Consider the following 15981-nt stretch of genomic DNA (forward strand, 5'->3'; position numbering starts at 1 on the left):
ACATAAAACTCAGAAACTATTTGGAGCTGTGTATTAGCAGCATCTGTAGTGAAAGAGAATGATATGGATGCTATGATGAAAATAAGTTGTTTGTGAATGTTTATGAACATGAAGCCAGATCCTAAGAGGAAGCTAAAGTATGTATGACAGCTCCAATCAATCACATCAGGCTGACATAGGTGAAGTTGTGAGCAAGACATCTAAGGAGGGGTGACTGGGAAGCATCTGTTGGGTCTGGGCAGCCTCAGGCTCATGAAAGTTGTGTGCAGATAATAACTGTCAGAACCAGGCAAATCACTGACAGCCCTAGAATAGGAGATCTCCCCAGCAGACAGCGATCAATCACAGGCTTGACTCAGCAGAGAATGGAAACTTGTGAGCTTGTCTATACATTAGAAGCCGGCCTGCCCACCCAGATCACTGTGATTCTTTGCCTGATCGCAGTGGTCTGGGTGGGCAGGCCAGCTTGTAATGTAGAGACAAGCCATCAGTAGCACCGCATGAGAAGACACTGGGTTAGGCATATGGGCTCATTACCCAGGATCCACTATACCATCAAAATTTGTACCTCCTTCAGCAGTTATTTTGGAAAGGTTTACAATCTCCAATATCCACCTCAGTTTTATTGGAACCTTATTAAGTCTTAAAATATCCAGCTGCCCCCAAAAATCAGATGCTGTTCTGCCAAGTCACTGACTGTGTGAACCTCAATATTTATCTGGAACTCTCCATCTTAGAGTCAACGGAAGGGAAAGAAGATTAGCTGTGAATTTTCATAATCACATTCAATCTTTTAAGTCTTAGATGCGCTCAGGACTTAAATCTCAACAAATGGACTTTCAATAGAAATCCTGTTGGCACTATGAAAAAACTAGTTTGTGACTCAAAGCATGACAGAAAGGTACAGAAAGTAAAGGAAGAACGTCCTGTCTACAGTAATCACCATAAGCAAGTTAAGGTAATTAGCTCAGTAGGAAGTTTCAACAAAGGTTACTTCAAGAGTGAATCATGGCAATGCATTATAAATGAGAGTATTATATCTAGAAGCAAATGAGGATTTTTTAGGTTTGGAATGAGAAAGGCAGGAAGGCCTGTGTGCAGTGGCTATATCTATTTAAATCTAGTTTATAATTGCATGTTTCATATTTTTCATTTCAACACATTTCGATTCACTGTATTGTGTGGCAGAATGCAATCACCCAGAGGTAAGGCATTCTACACTCTTGCCTTTCACTCACTCCTCTACTGGATCAGTCATCGATCTTACAGCTTAAATTTCACAGATGTATATACACCATGAAATACTACACAGCCATAAAAAATGATGAGTTCGTGTCCTTTGTAGGGACACGGATGAACCTGGAAACCATCATTCTCAGCAAACTGACACAAGAACAGAAAATCAAACACCGCATCTTCTCACTCATAGGCGGGTGTTGAACAATGAGAACACATGGACATAGAGAGGGGAACATCACATACTGGGGTCTGTTGGGGGTGGATCAGGGGAGGGACAGAGGGGCAGGGAGTTGGGGAGGGATAACATGGGGAGAAATGCCAGATATAGGTGATGGGGATAGAGGCAGCAAACCACATTGTCATGTATGTACCTATGCGACAACCCTGCATGTTCTTCACATGCACCCCAGAACCTAAAGTGCAATAAAATATATATTTAAAAAGAATTCACAGACATTCTAGGAATTCTTTACTCCTCTTTTTCTCTACTTCCCCCTTTTTCATCTTTACATGTCTAGTGCTTAGTAGAGTGTCTGGCACAGTGCAGACACTCCACAAGCATTTGTTGAGTGGATGAGAAAATGAGGGCAAGGCAGGCTTCTCGCTTTCCAGTAGTTGACTGAGTCAATTATTTATCTGCAGGAAGGTTATTATGTGTTTATTGTTTCTTTTTATTAATAACAAAGTGAATAACGCTGTAAATTTTATCCTTGCCACGTCTTAAATCACTAATTTACGATTGCTAATGGGTATCAAAGTATCAAGGGCACCAACATCATGATTTAATCAAAAAAACTAATTTAATACATTTGTTGCAACCTCATTATTGACCTCAAGAGCAGGCACTTTTGCTGGAGCTGCTAACAAGGAAACAAAATGTGACTAATTTTCTACTTTCCTCTATTTAAAAAAAGAATTAATGTATGTAAATATGTCCCAATTTGATATCTTAACAGCTTCCATTAACACCTAGTTTGGAAAGTATGCCTGAATAACTGGGCCATTGATTATTTCTGGAACATAAATTAAGCCCTCCAGTTTAACATTATTTGGACCTGAAACTTACAATAAAGGAAGTTTCCAGATTACTTTTCGTTTTCTTACTTCAAATTATCTCCTTTCATAAATCTTCTTTCTTGAAAACATTTATTTATTAAGTGACTAGACTCTGCTATTCTTTAATTACTGAGAGGAACACATCCAAATATGGCTTACAGCCTGCCATCTTAATAACAAAGTAAAAATGCCTATAGAAGCATTTTAAAGGAATTCATTGATATTCTCAATGACATTCTATTTTTGTATGTGAGTGGGGAAACGTGTTAGAGAGAAAATATCCTCTGGAAAGTATAAATACAGGTTCATAATCCCTTATCTGCACTTACACTTTTCAGAGTTTTCTGAGGATTTCAGAATTGCCGATAAAGGTCAGTGGGTGGCAAGACTTGACCCGAACAAACCGGGGGCTTTTGTCCAGTCTCCATATAATCTAACAGCACTAATATTCCCACCTTCACTGTAGGAAGATAAATGTTCTCAAGATGCTGCCTCTGGGAATATTTCACAATGTATAGTATATGCATTTTCTTTACAAAATCTGAAAATTTCTATGAGACAGGCCTGGCCCCAGTGTTTGGGGTAAGAAATTATGGCCGATCCCAGAAAAGTATAGTATAGATGTTCAGTTGCCACTGAGAATAAGGACTATTTATCCAGCAGATAGTCCAGGAGCACAAGACCCATGACAAGAAAATTTGGGAGGAGAGTCAAATGAGCACCAAAAGGACCTTTGTTTTATAAATGAGGAAACTGAGGCACAGAGAGGTTTAGCAGCATGCCCCGGGTTCCCCAGCTATAGTTGGTACTAGGTGATCTGCCTTCAGAGATCATGCTTTGAAACCGCAAAGAATGATTTGTGAAGACTTAAACCTGTAAGTTTTAAGTGAAACCAAAAAGACAGCAGTCACAGCAGAGCCAGAGACTGGGTCTCTGAGATGAAAGCCTAAGGATTTCATGAAAGTTCATATCCTTATGAGTAAAACTCCAAGCTCTGGGATACTGACTGCCAGTCAGGCTGATGCTCCCCACATATGAAACTGGAGAATCCTTTCATGGAGAAAAATGAATAGCCCCAAGGAAAAGATGTATGGGGACTGTTTGTACTGTTCTTTGGAGTTCACCTGTCAAATTTTGGCTTGCACACTGAACTTCCAAGCAGCTACTTCGAGCCTTTTTTTTTTAAATAGGAGAGAATTCAAGGATCACCAGACATTTGAGGAAAACATCAAACATGAATGAGATCAAAATGAACAATCAATAAAAAAGAACCTAGCTAGACAGGACAGAGGAAATACAAACAGTAGAGGAGGTATCAAAGAATATATCATTGGTACTTTCAAAGATTAAGGGACCGCATCAGTGGAAGCAACATAGACACTAAAAACAGGGAGGGGAGTGCAATAGAGGGTGAGAAAAAGCACCCCAAATTAAAACTAAGATAGCAGAAATGTAAAAGCTCAGTACAACTTTGGAAGATAAAGTCAATGAGATTCTCCAGAAAGAGTATTTTTAAAACAGTATTTAAAAAAAGAATTAGAGAATCAGTCCAGAAAGTTCAGAAGCTTATTTCAGAATGGGATTCTAGAAAGAAGAACACAGAAAATAGTGAAGAAACAATCAACATTGTATGGGAAAGTCTGTTAAAAAGTTAACATTGTCTGGAAAACAACTGAGGGACATGAGCCTCCAGACATAAAGAATCATAAGGGCCTGGCAAATATATATATTTTTTTTAAGTCCAGACACATTATGAAATTTTAGAATACCAAGAGCAAAAAGAAAATGCTAAGAGCTTCCAGAAAGAAAGAAAAGGAAAAAATGGTATCACACAAAGAAAATAATTAGAATGTCGTGGGATTTCCTTACAGCAGCTCCAAATTCTAGAAGACAATGAACAATGCCCTCATACTTCTAAGAAATAATGTCTTTGAGTTTAGAATTTCATACACAGATGAATTATCAATCTTGAGAGTGAAGCATTAGGTCATTTTCAGGCATTCAAAGACTTGAAAAATCTTTTTCTTAGTTTATTTTTAAGAAGCCATTCAGGAACATGCTTCAGCAAACGATGCAGTCCACCAAGAATTAGCAGGAATTGGGTCCAGAAACTAAAGGTGAGGACCAACAAACAGGGCTCAGGGGAAACAGTTTCAGGTTCAGAACAACCAGTAGACTTAGTTGCTGTAAGAAGCAAATCGTGAGAACAGATCAGAACTGATAAGCCCTTTTACCATGTTTGAGGATGCAAAAGCTACTGATAATGTGGGAAGGATTCCTAGGAATTTTCGCAAGGAGGGGATATCAATATGTATATGAAAAAGTAAAAACTCATGGAAATTGTTTAAAAATTATAAGTTGTGTAAGAAACGCAAGGTAACTATGGTACATTGCTTGGCTCAGCAGATAGCAAAGTTATGGTAATATAAATACTGAAGACTGATTTAACCAAGGATAAAGCTTGTCTGAGAGATCTACATTCCCAAATACTATAAAAGGAGCCAATAAATAATGTATAAAAACAAAAAATATAAAAGAATATAATAATAATATTGAGAAATAGGAGAAAGGGCATTAGAAAAAAAGCTGAAAGCTTTGAAGTGGTTGCTTTTGGTGACTATGCAAATAAGAAAGTGAATATTTTTATTTTTTCATATCTACAAGATCATCACTATAGATAGTAAAACATTTCATACATAGAAATACAGTTTTACCTCATGGCAATTATTCTGTTATAACTGGTAGTATCCTGTTAATACTTGCTTTTCCATTCAATATGAATTACTATCAATACTACTAGTTTTCAGTACTAGTAAGTATTGAAAATACTAATTAATTGAATTAGTATTCAGTTAATACTAATTCAATTCAATACTAATTTGTTCCCAGAGGAATATAAAGCATTCTACCATAAAGACACACATGCATGAAAATGTTCATTGCAGCACTGTTCACAATAGCAGAGACATGGAATCAACCTAAATGCCCATCAATGACAGACAGGATAAAGAAGATGTTGTACATATGCACCATGGAATACTATGCAGCCATTATGAAGAGCAAGATCGTGTCTTTTGCAGGCACATGGATGGAACTGGAGCTGATACTAATTAATTGAATGAATATGAATTACTATTAATAGTAATAGTATTACTATTAAATTAACCAGGTATTATGAACATTTCACTTCAATTCATGTAGATCTCATCACCCTTTTTAATCAATATATAAGATTCATTTTCTGATGAATTTTTTTCTGTCAGTCCTCCTTTTACGGACATCAGGGTGTTTCCCCTATTTTTCTATTAGCCGCAACACTGTGACAAACACCCCTGTTATAATATTTATGCACATGTGCTACGTTTCCTTAGGGGGCATTGCTACAGATGATGCTGCTTGGTCAAAATGTTTATTGTAATAAAGATTTCTCCATTGCTTTTCAAAAGAGAGGAAAAATATAGATAACTACAAATTACATTTACCACAAACAATCATAATGTTGACTCTTTTATGCTGTTTGGCTTTTTTTTTTCTATTTATGATTTTGTTGCATGAGTTAAACTTTCTGGGGAACAAAAATTAACATTAATAGAAATAGAAGTTTTATTTACATTCTTCCTGAATTTAATGAGAATACTTAAACAGTTTGTCACAACTGTTCTGTGAGTAGTTTAAAATATGACATTTGGTTTGGTTTTCTTTTATTAAAAAACACATTCTTGTTCTATGAAGAGTTTTAATCAGGAATGAGTGTTAAGTTTTATTTAATATTCTGACATCTACAAAGCTGTTTTCATTAAACACATACACACTATACCCAATAGATAAATTCTTTGCTGTTTAGATATGCAGCAGAATGGATTTTTAAATTATTACTTTGGAGAGCATATCTAGAGAATTGTGCTTTGTATCAAAACATGAATTTTAAGAGCCAGAATCTGAATGATGAGTTGGTAAACTGTACTAGAAGAGGACTTTTATAATGTTTTTTTATCTATTCAAATACAGACTATTTGTTTTCCCAATTCAGCGAATTTGTTTGTTTTGTTTTGTTTTAACATTATCCTTAAGAATATTTGTAAAGAAACACTTGTCCTTTAATCATGGGGCTGTACTAGAAAGTCTAAAGAATGCTTACAAGTCTTTTTAGTAAACGTACTTGTTTTTCTTTTTAGGGGCACTGCAATTGCAGGCATTGTTTTTGGAATAGTATTTATCATGGGGGTCGTTGCTGGGATTGCCATATGCATCTGCATGTGCATGAAGAACCACAGGGCAACCCGCGTGGGCATCCTCACGACGACTCGCATCAACACTGTCTCCTCCTATCCTGGTGAGCAAAACTGCAAAGGCTCAGATTTGTTAGTTATTCTCCGCTCCTCACGGAGAGAAGGAAACATTCTATATGGTCACTGGCATCATCTCCAGTGTCATCTAGTATTTATAAATACATGTACATTGAAGTTGTAGCTGAATCGAGATTACTTAGATCCAGTTAATACAATCCATCTCATTTTTGAAGCTATTAATAATTTCAGTGTCTGTTGCATTGACTACAATTGCCAGTCAGCCAGAATTAAGATAAACAGAAAATTCACACCCACTGTGTCTACCTGCCAGTGAGCACTGACAAGTATTTATTAAATATAATGTATGTCTCAATAAACTGGCATCTGATCCAATAGATATATATGTCTTGAGGAAAAGTATTGAAGAAAGTTTTCATATATCTTCATTATGTCAAGAGAACAGCTTTAAACACGATACTAAAATTCTCAACAGGCCAGGCACAGTGGCTCACGCCTATAATCCCAGCACTTTGGTAGGCCAAGTTGGGTGGATCACTTGAGGGTAAGGGTTTGTGACTAGCCTGGCCAACCTGGAGAAAACCAGTTTCTACTAAAAATACAAAAGAACAAAAAATTTTCAACAAAGAATAAGGGTGATATATTAATCATTTGACAACTATTTATTCAGAATATGCTAGAAGTTCCACATGTAAAAATATATTGAGTACATGTGACTTCATAAACAAAATACTGCATTTTGCATTAGATAATTTCAATAATGCTTTCTAAGTCAATCTGTGCATGTACCATTTGACATATAAAAGGCGGGCAAGTTCTAGATTTAGCACACCCTTAGGATATTAATTTCCCATCTACACTCATATCTTTTCTTTCTCTGTCTCTATAGGAAAAGACAAGGGTACCTTGTACATGAGGCTGTGCTTTGTATTAATTCCCTATTCTGTCCTTCCTCTTTCAACCTTTTTTTATCCTCTATCATCTTCAACTCGAAGGAGCAAATTTCAGATCAATATGGGTATAATTCCTCCTCTTCCTCTTTTGTCAGTTCTTCCTCTTCTATAATATTTTCATACTGGAGTACCTAAAGGCTCAGCCTTGTATCTTTTTCCATACTGTATCTACGCTTACCTCTTTGCTTGTATTAGTAGTATTACAACCTCAGGGTAGTAAGTACCATTTATGTCTATTATACCTCCCAAAGTTATGTATCTCCCATCCAAACCTGTTCACTTTATCCCAGAGCCTGTTGAACATCTCAACTTGAGTGTCTCATAAATATCCCAAATTTGACATGTCTAAACTTGGATTTCTGCTCCGATTTTTGGATTTGCCCCAATATCCCCCTCCGCTCACAGCCTTTACCATTTGATTTGATGGCATCTCTAGGTTTCTAGTTGCTCCAGCCAGAAACCATGCACTCTACCAGGAAAACGCCTTGGCTCTACCTTCAAAATACTTACAGTATTTTGACTACTTCTGACAGTGAGAAGTAGATACTATTATTCCCCCAGTGGGAGAACGCCATCCGCTCTCACCTCCTTTACTCTAGTAACATCCTGGCTGGTCTCCCAGCATCTACCCTTGGCCCCCTGAGCTCTATTCTCAACCCAGCAGCCAGAGTGAACCTTTTAAAGTAGATGTCAGATCATATTACCCCTGTGCTCAAAATCTTCCAGTGGTTCCCCATTTCCCACAGAGGAAGCACTAAAGGGTGTGGTTCTTCATTTTATTCAAAGGAAAAGGCAGCTTCTTTACTGAGGCCTTCAAGATGCTGCAAAATTGGCTGCTCTTTTTATTTCCCAGGCCTCATTTCTTTCTATTCTCTCCCTGGCCACTCTGCCTCCACTTAGATTTTTTTCCTTGCTGTTCCATGAATGCACAGGCCACATTCCTACCTTGGGGCTTTGCCTAGAATACTGACTCCCTCACTTCATTCAAGTCTTTGATCAACGGTCACCTCCTCAATGAAGTCTACCCTGATCACCCTATTTTAGATTGTAATGTGTTCCTGCTGACAGCATCCCAATTCTCTTTGTGCTACTCTGATATGTGATATCTTCTCAGATGTCATATAGTTTAGCTAATCATTATATTCATTGTTTATTGTTCACCTCTTCTTCCTAGAATATGAACTCTATGAGGCAGAAATCTTGGTCTCTTTTGTTCAACACTCTATTCCAAGCATGTAAGACCAGGCTTGGCATACAACAGGCACTCAGCAAAATGAATGACAAAGACAATTCATGAAAAGACCTAATTTAATCATATATCAATACCCTAGGGAATTGACATTAAGTTTCATCCTGGAATTTGCTCACTACAAAAGCAATGTGCAATTTTAAATATTCCCAACTTGCAAGAATAGTGATAGGGTTAGTATAAAGACATTAGAATATAAGGGGAAAAAATAAATGGAATGACTTTTATTATTATTTACACCTCTCAATTTTTTCCCTTGGTCAACCATAACCCAAGAGAAGAACAGGAGAAAGTCAAGCAAAACCATTAATTGTAGAGAAGACATGAAGAATTGTTTTGTGGTTAACATTCTAGATACTCATTAGCTTAATCAAAAAAGTTTAATTGAAAGTAATGTTTAAATATTTTAATAAAATGTTCAATATTTTATTTTACCCTTCTGTAAGTTCAAACTTTGAATAAAGTTAGGTGATACTAAATGTCACTATAGTAATGTGAGGTCACATGTTTTCTGGGATTTGAAATTTTATTTAGGGGATGGAAACATGGTTTTAAAACTTTATAGTAGCATCATTTGTACTTTCAGATCACAGGGATGTGTTGCATTTTTATTAAATGCATTGTTCTCAGAACTGAAAAATGCAAGAAACATAATGAACCACAGGCTGAAAACATTTTTACTGCAAAAAGACTAGGTCTTCAAAAATGTAATGTGCAGATTGCTTCTCATTTCCTTCTCAAAGTTGCTAATTAAGCTTTTACTTACAGTTTTAGGAAGCAACATATAATAGTATTGAATACTTTTCAAAATCATTTATGGAAATACAAAATGTGTTTACCCACACTAATTAATTAACCCTATGATAATTGAGATAAGAACCCAACTTATTGTATAGTCCTATAGCCCAGAAGTCAGATAAATGCAGAGAATATAATTTAGCAAAGGTGAGAGTATACAGTGAGGAGGCCTAGAATGAACATTATTACTCAGCAATAGGTAAAAACAACGTCATTCACCTGTCATTCCTGACCCTATGTTGGACAGTGATCGTCTAGAAGTTTTTCATTCTTGCCATATTGGGTAGAATGAGCAGATGTCCTCTTTAATTACAATTATTTGTTAAATTGCCCACATGAAGGTAAGAATTTTCAAGTGCTACATTGTGCTGCTTTTCAGAACTTCAGTGTAAACAAAGGAAAGTGATCTTATTAACCCTCTTTAAAAAGTAGCTTTGGGATATACACATCTGAAAGAAAATAATATAGTAAAACTGTAAAAAAAAGACTAGGTAAATACATAAAAGTCAAATGCTAACAAAAGAAAAGCAAGAGATTTCAGTGCCAACAAGAAAATTGAGATTTGAAGTATATTATTGAGTCCTCTGAAGAAAGAAAGAAAGAGAGAAAGAAACAAAGGAAAGAAGGAAGGAAGGAAGGAAGGAAGGAAGGAAGGAAGGAAGGAAGGAAGGAATCAAGATCATGCACCTCCGAGCATGTTAGTCTGATGACAACACAATTTCACGTATGTAGGTTCTAGCAGAAAAGTCACAGCCCAAATCTCAGCATGAGAAAATAGCTGACAAACCCAAGCTGAGGAACATTCAATAAAACAACTGCCTATAGTTTTTCAAGTGTCTTGGAGATACTTCATTAAGCAATAAATACCCCATTTGCATCCCTGAATTCACAAGTGACAGAAATCTTATTAGTATGTGTACTGACATGAGAAGATTTTTGATTACTCATCAAACCTTTTTAGAGATCACAAACTCATGTTCATACTAAAGAAAACTTCTGTGTCTGTACTGAATATTAAAAACAGCCTTCATCTGATGTGTAACTTCCTCACACATCAAAAATTCATACTTGAAAGATTCTCTACAATCATATTGTGACTATGAAAATGCCTTCACCTTGAAGACACTGTAAGGAAACAAAATGAATACAGTTAATGTGGTCAAGTCTTCGCCCAGGCAAACGTGCAAATGTTTTTAGTACAAATCAGAATTCAAACATGAAATGAGAAAAACTTCTTTGATGTTATAGTAACAATAGTTACAGAATTAATGCTGCAGACAAAATTTATGAGAATGTTATATGAAGAAGTAGAGCTAGCAAGTACAAAATTTTGAAGAATTTTGCTATAAAATGGATATAGAAAACTGAGACATGAAGTCAAGAGGTTTCTTTTCTTTTTTTTTTTTAATCTTATTAAGGAAGCTAGATGGTAGTGCCTTGTATTTTGCTATTATACTGATGGTAGGAAACTGATGAGTATGGAAGATAGAAGGGATTGTTGAAAATCGGTGTCCTTAAGTCTAAGGCAGAAAGGAATTCGGTACACAAGTAGAGGGGCTAGCTTTTGATGGGATCAGAGACAATTCATTATGTACAACATGATCAGAGATGATTTATTATGTACTGCATATATAAGGCACTAAGTACATATATACAGTTTCAATGAGTTGTAGACTTGGTGGTCTGAGTATGAGGATGTTCCCTTTTGCTCCTGCCAATTCACTTAGTGAAATAAGAAGCAAGTCCTCTGCTGAGAGTGAAGAAAACGGAGCAGGTATTTGAAGTTAAGAAGAAAAAAGAAAGCATGAAACGGGAATCTCAGAAAATGAAGAGTATGAAATGCCTAAAGAAATGTATAGTTTCCGAGCAAGGTCAAAGGCCACCACACTTATGAAAATGGTCATTTACTTAAAATGAATCATTCAGCATGATTGTGCATTTTTCTCTAGTCACATTAAGCTCTAGATATTGATCCAGGATAACCAAAGTGTTGGGTTTAATAAGGGTTGGGGTTCTGCCAGGCAATGGAGAAAGAGATTAGAACACTGAGAATAGGTGCAAAAGAGTGATTTTTAGTTATGACCCATAAATCAAATCTGAATAAAGAAGGACACCCTGACAGGAAAGAGGTGACATCAGTTTGAATTCCTTTAAAATTGCCATTAGTAAATTGGAAATCCAGGTGAAATCCAAGATGCAGTAGAATGAGTATTCTAGAAAGAGGTGGTGGTCAGATTTGTAAATTAAGATTTACAAAATAGTACTGCTATTGCCAACAACAAGGGTGAAGAGACTTTTGAAGGAAAAATAGTGAAGGGACTTGAGAGGCAGGGTTAGGTGGATGTTGAAATCACAAGAATGATAAGAGAAGTTGTGGAGGAAAGAGAGACCATGGGCCAGATGTTAACTCTTCAGTGAATGAAGGTTTGGGGTAGGGCAGACCACAGATATTGATAACAAAGATGCACTGGGTGTGGTGGCTCACGCCTGTAATCCCAACACTTTGGGAGGCCGAGGTGGGTGGATCATGAGGTCAGGAGTTCGAGACCAGCCTGGCCAACATAAAGAAAACCCATCTCTACTAAAGATACAAAGAATTAGCTGGGCATGGTGGTGGACACCTGTAATACCAGCTACTTGTGTGGCTGAGGCAGGAGAATTGCTTGAATCTGGGAGGCGAAGGTTGCAGTAGCCAAGATCACGCCATTGCACTCCAGCCTGGGTGACAGGGCGAGACTCTGTCTAAAAAAAAAAAAAAAAAAGGAAGGAAGGAAGTAGTATGAGATCACCCCAGCTACTACGGAGGCTAAGGCAGGAAGACCTCAATTTCAATCCTGGCCAGGGCAAAATAGCAAAGCACCTACTCTGTCCAAAAAAAAAAAAAAAAAAAAAGTCGGGAGCAGAGCATGGCATATGCTTCTTTTTTCATGACATATGTGCTACCAAAGGTTTTAAAGAGGAAGAATAGATAATAGTTTGAAAAGTGGCTATGAAGATTATGAACAACCTGAGCACCTCCTGGCCCTACAGGTGGGCGGCTGTGGAAGAAGAATAGCTCTGCTTTGGTAGTGTGCTGAGGAAGCCATCGTCTCCTGGAAAATCAGATTTTAATGAGAGTAAAGAGGTGACGTGAATGTTCCCTTCCACTCCCTGAGTTAACCATCTCGTGCATTCTTCCTTCATCTCAAAACTCAGAAATCCGTTCAGCCTTCTCACTGTCAGCAGATGACATCTCAACAGATCTCATTTCTTCTCAAGAAAACAGGATCAGAAGAGAACTTCATTCTGCAAGCAGGAGTCACATGGTGGAATGGTGGAGACAGGGAGAGAGGATGAGGTGACAGATTGTGTTCCACTGAGCACAGCGAAAGGGGTGGGAAACTTTGGAAAATTAGTAAGAATCAATGTGCAAAGCTTTCCAGCATTAAGGTCTACAATAAGAAGCCTGTCTTTCTCATGGTGACGGAGGGGTGTAAGGCTTGATGGAACTTGTCTTGATGCTATCTGAGGGGAAGCGGAACAACAGGCTCTACTCTACCGTGTATTAGGCCATTGTAGAGGATAAATGGGCAGTATTGAATTTATGTGGCTGGGGATGAAGGTAATGGAGGTCTTGCAGGAACTGTGTGGGTCTTTATTGAAACCCTCTCTTCTGGGTAGGGTTCAGGCAAATTGTGAGTAGTGGCGTTTATGGGGGAGTAGATGAGAAGGTTTGCAATAAGAAATTGTTATTAAATATGAGGCATAAGAGTCATCAGTTTTACCAGGTATTAAAACTACTTAAAATCAGTAATAATAAAATTGAGGTCTGGTACAAAAAGATATATCTTAGTCATTTGAACAGAATGGGTAGATTAGAATTTTATATACAATAAAGGAGACATAGCAAAATGATGTAAAACATAAGGATTATTTAATAAGCCACATTTAGATAATTTGGCTTAACCAAAATTTAAAATTTAGAAAACATAAACTTTGATGCAAAAATATACCAAATAAAATAACAGATGTAGAGGAGCATTAAATATATACATTTGAAGAGTAAACTCAGAAATAGGTTAGTTATGTATCAACTATGTGAAAAAGAAGAATAAATTTTAAACTGAGAAACAGCACAGAAGAGATTTTTAGATGAATAATCGTATATTTTGTTATGTATAGGTTTTAAACTTGAGTATTTCAGTAAGGTAAAAATTATGTAATACACCATTTTGACAGAGAATTTTTCTTAAAAGATGTATAATTTTGTGTACTTTTTATGTCTTACTTATATCTTCATTGAAATTAAGATCCTCATTTAGAAACTATCACCAGTCCAGAACAACAAAAAATTCACCCAATATGAATAATAGCAGACAAGATGTAAAACAGTATCAAACCTAGCTGTTATCAAAGAAATGATCATGTAAAATACAGACCTATATTTTTCACTTAATTTACTAAAATATTAAATGATAATGTACTTATATACCCTTACAAGATGAAACAGTTCTTTTTGAAAGTAGTTTTATAATGTGTTCTAAGCAATAAAATGTATGTGTTATTTCAACCACCTAATTAATTCCTGGAATTTTATTCTAAAAATATAATCAAAATAATTTTTAAAAGTCTATGTGTATATAAAGTTTATGTGATTATAAAAATATAATCAAAATAAGTAAAAAGTCTAATAAAAAAGAAGATATTTATCACTACATTAATCATAATAAAAAATTAACCTCAAAATAGCAAATGGTGGATGGAATAATTGTTAAATTGGGATGACAAAATTATGGATGATTTTCGTCTGTTTCCAAATTTTCTGAAATAATTGTGAAGAGTTTGGGAAAGACCCTGCATCTTCCCACCACATTAGCTTTAGAAATATTGGCCTGAGCAGGTAGAAAACATTACATTTCTTCTCCGAAATTCATGGCATTGCTAAATGTTTTAATAGTGTAGACAGCTATATCAAACATTGAAGATAAATGGCCTATTTACCCTACTTAAATCGGAGATTAGAATATTGATTATGAAAGGATTTCAAAGGCACCATGTCTCCAGCTGCATCCATGCAACTTTTAAGTGTGATTTGATCTATAAAAAAAGAACAGAATCTCTTATGATTAATCAGGAATTCTAAAATTGATACTTTGAAGAGTTTACTTCCAGTGAAACTTTATTATGTGCAAGAAAGAAAGATAATATAGCCCAGAATTGTACAAATATTATTTCAAATGTCTTCCAGAGGCCGATATTATTTATAAAAGATATACTATTTCATCTCTTGATGGGTAGTCCTCAAACTATCACTCTTTAACATTACATTAGAACTTTATTGAAGTTCAAAGGTTATATGAATAAAAGACCACTGTCATTTTCATGTTCAACATGCAGCTGCATAAACCATAGGGATTCTTGCTGAAATGTCCTCCAGCAGTTTTTATGCAGATGGCAGAATATAAATGCTTTATTACAGACACATAAACACACGCCATGGCTTCATGACAGAGAATAATGTAGAGTCAGTCTGCAGAATCTGTTGGTGTGTGCTCCTCATGTAGGAGGCAGGGAAAAGCTTTGGCAGAAAAACAACATGAAACCACATGCTAATAAGAAACAGTTCAATGGGTTTCCTGCTGTAACTTCCTATTTTCCATGGAGGCTGCAGTGTTTCATTCTTGGTTTGGATGAAGTTTATTATAAATCTCTTTGTCTCAGTGCTCCTAGATGTAATGAAGTTGAGGAGTGGGTGTAATGCAGAGTAACTCCACAGGAATTACTCTATTTTGTTGCAGGAAACAGAGCTTGTTGCAGGAAACCCAGCCTCCAAGGGTCAGATGGAGCACCAGGGAAACTGTGTGCATCCTCCTTGATTTATTTACAGAGCTGTGTTCTTGGCTGAATGCCCTCAGCCTGCCCAGCCCACTAGAGACTTGCAAAGCTTTTGCTCCACAAAGGAGTGCTCAGGGGACATCCCATTCCATTCTGTGGCTCCGTCTTCCTCTTCTCTGCAGTGGCTCAATTCTGCTTCCTCACATCGTCCAAGTACAGGGCAATCACTAAATGGTTCAAATCATCAAGCTCCTGGTAAAGATAGGCAGACTAAAAGGATCCAGAAGAAAATTGCCTTAATGTGTTCTCACACTGCTATAAAGACATACCTCAGTCTGGGTAACTTATGGAGAAAAGAGGTTTAACTGACTCACACTACCACTGACTGTACAGGAAGCATGGCTGGGGAGGCCTCAGGAAGCTTACAATCATGGCAGAAGGTGAAGGGAAAGTAAGCACATCTTCACATAGCCAGCAGAAGATAAAGAAGCAGAAAATGCTGCACACTTTGAAACAACCATATCTCTTAATAAAACTCACTCACTATCATGAGAACAGCAAGGGG

The 15981-nt window shown here is 36.6% G+C and overlaps 1 protein-coding gene across 1 annotated transcript in view; it reads left to right on the top strand.

Annotated features, from left to right (window-relative positions):
* CYYR1 (cysteine and tyrosine rich 1) overlaps positions 1–15981 on the top strand; it is a 105702-nt gene that overhangs the window by 83208 nt on the left and 6513 nt on the right. The window contains 1 exon segment of the mRNA XM_003934345.3: positions 6471–6628. Coding sequence (XP_003934394.1) covers positions 6471–6628 — 158 coding nt within the window.

This window comes from Saimiri boliviensis, chromosome 18 (assembly GCF_048565385.1).
Source record: "Saimiri boliviensis isolate mSaiBol1 chromosome 18, mSaiBol1.pri, whole genome shotgun sequence".
NCBI classification, from domain to species: domain Eukaryota; kingdom Metazoa; phylum Chordata; class Mammalia; order Primates; family Cebidae; genus Saimiri; species Saimiri boliviensis.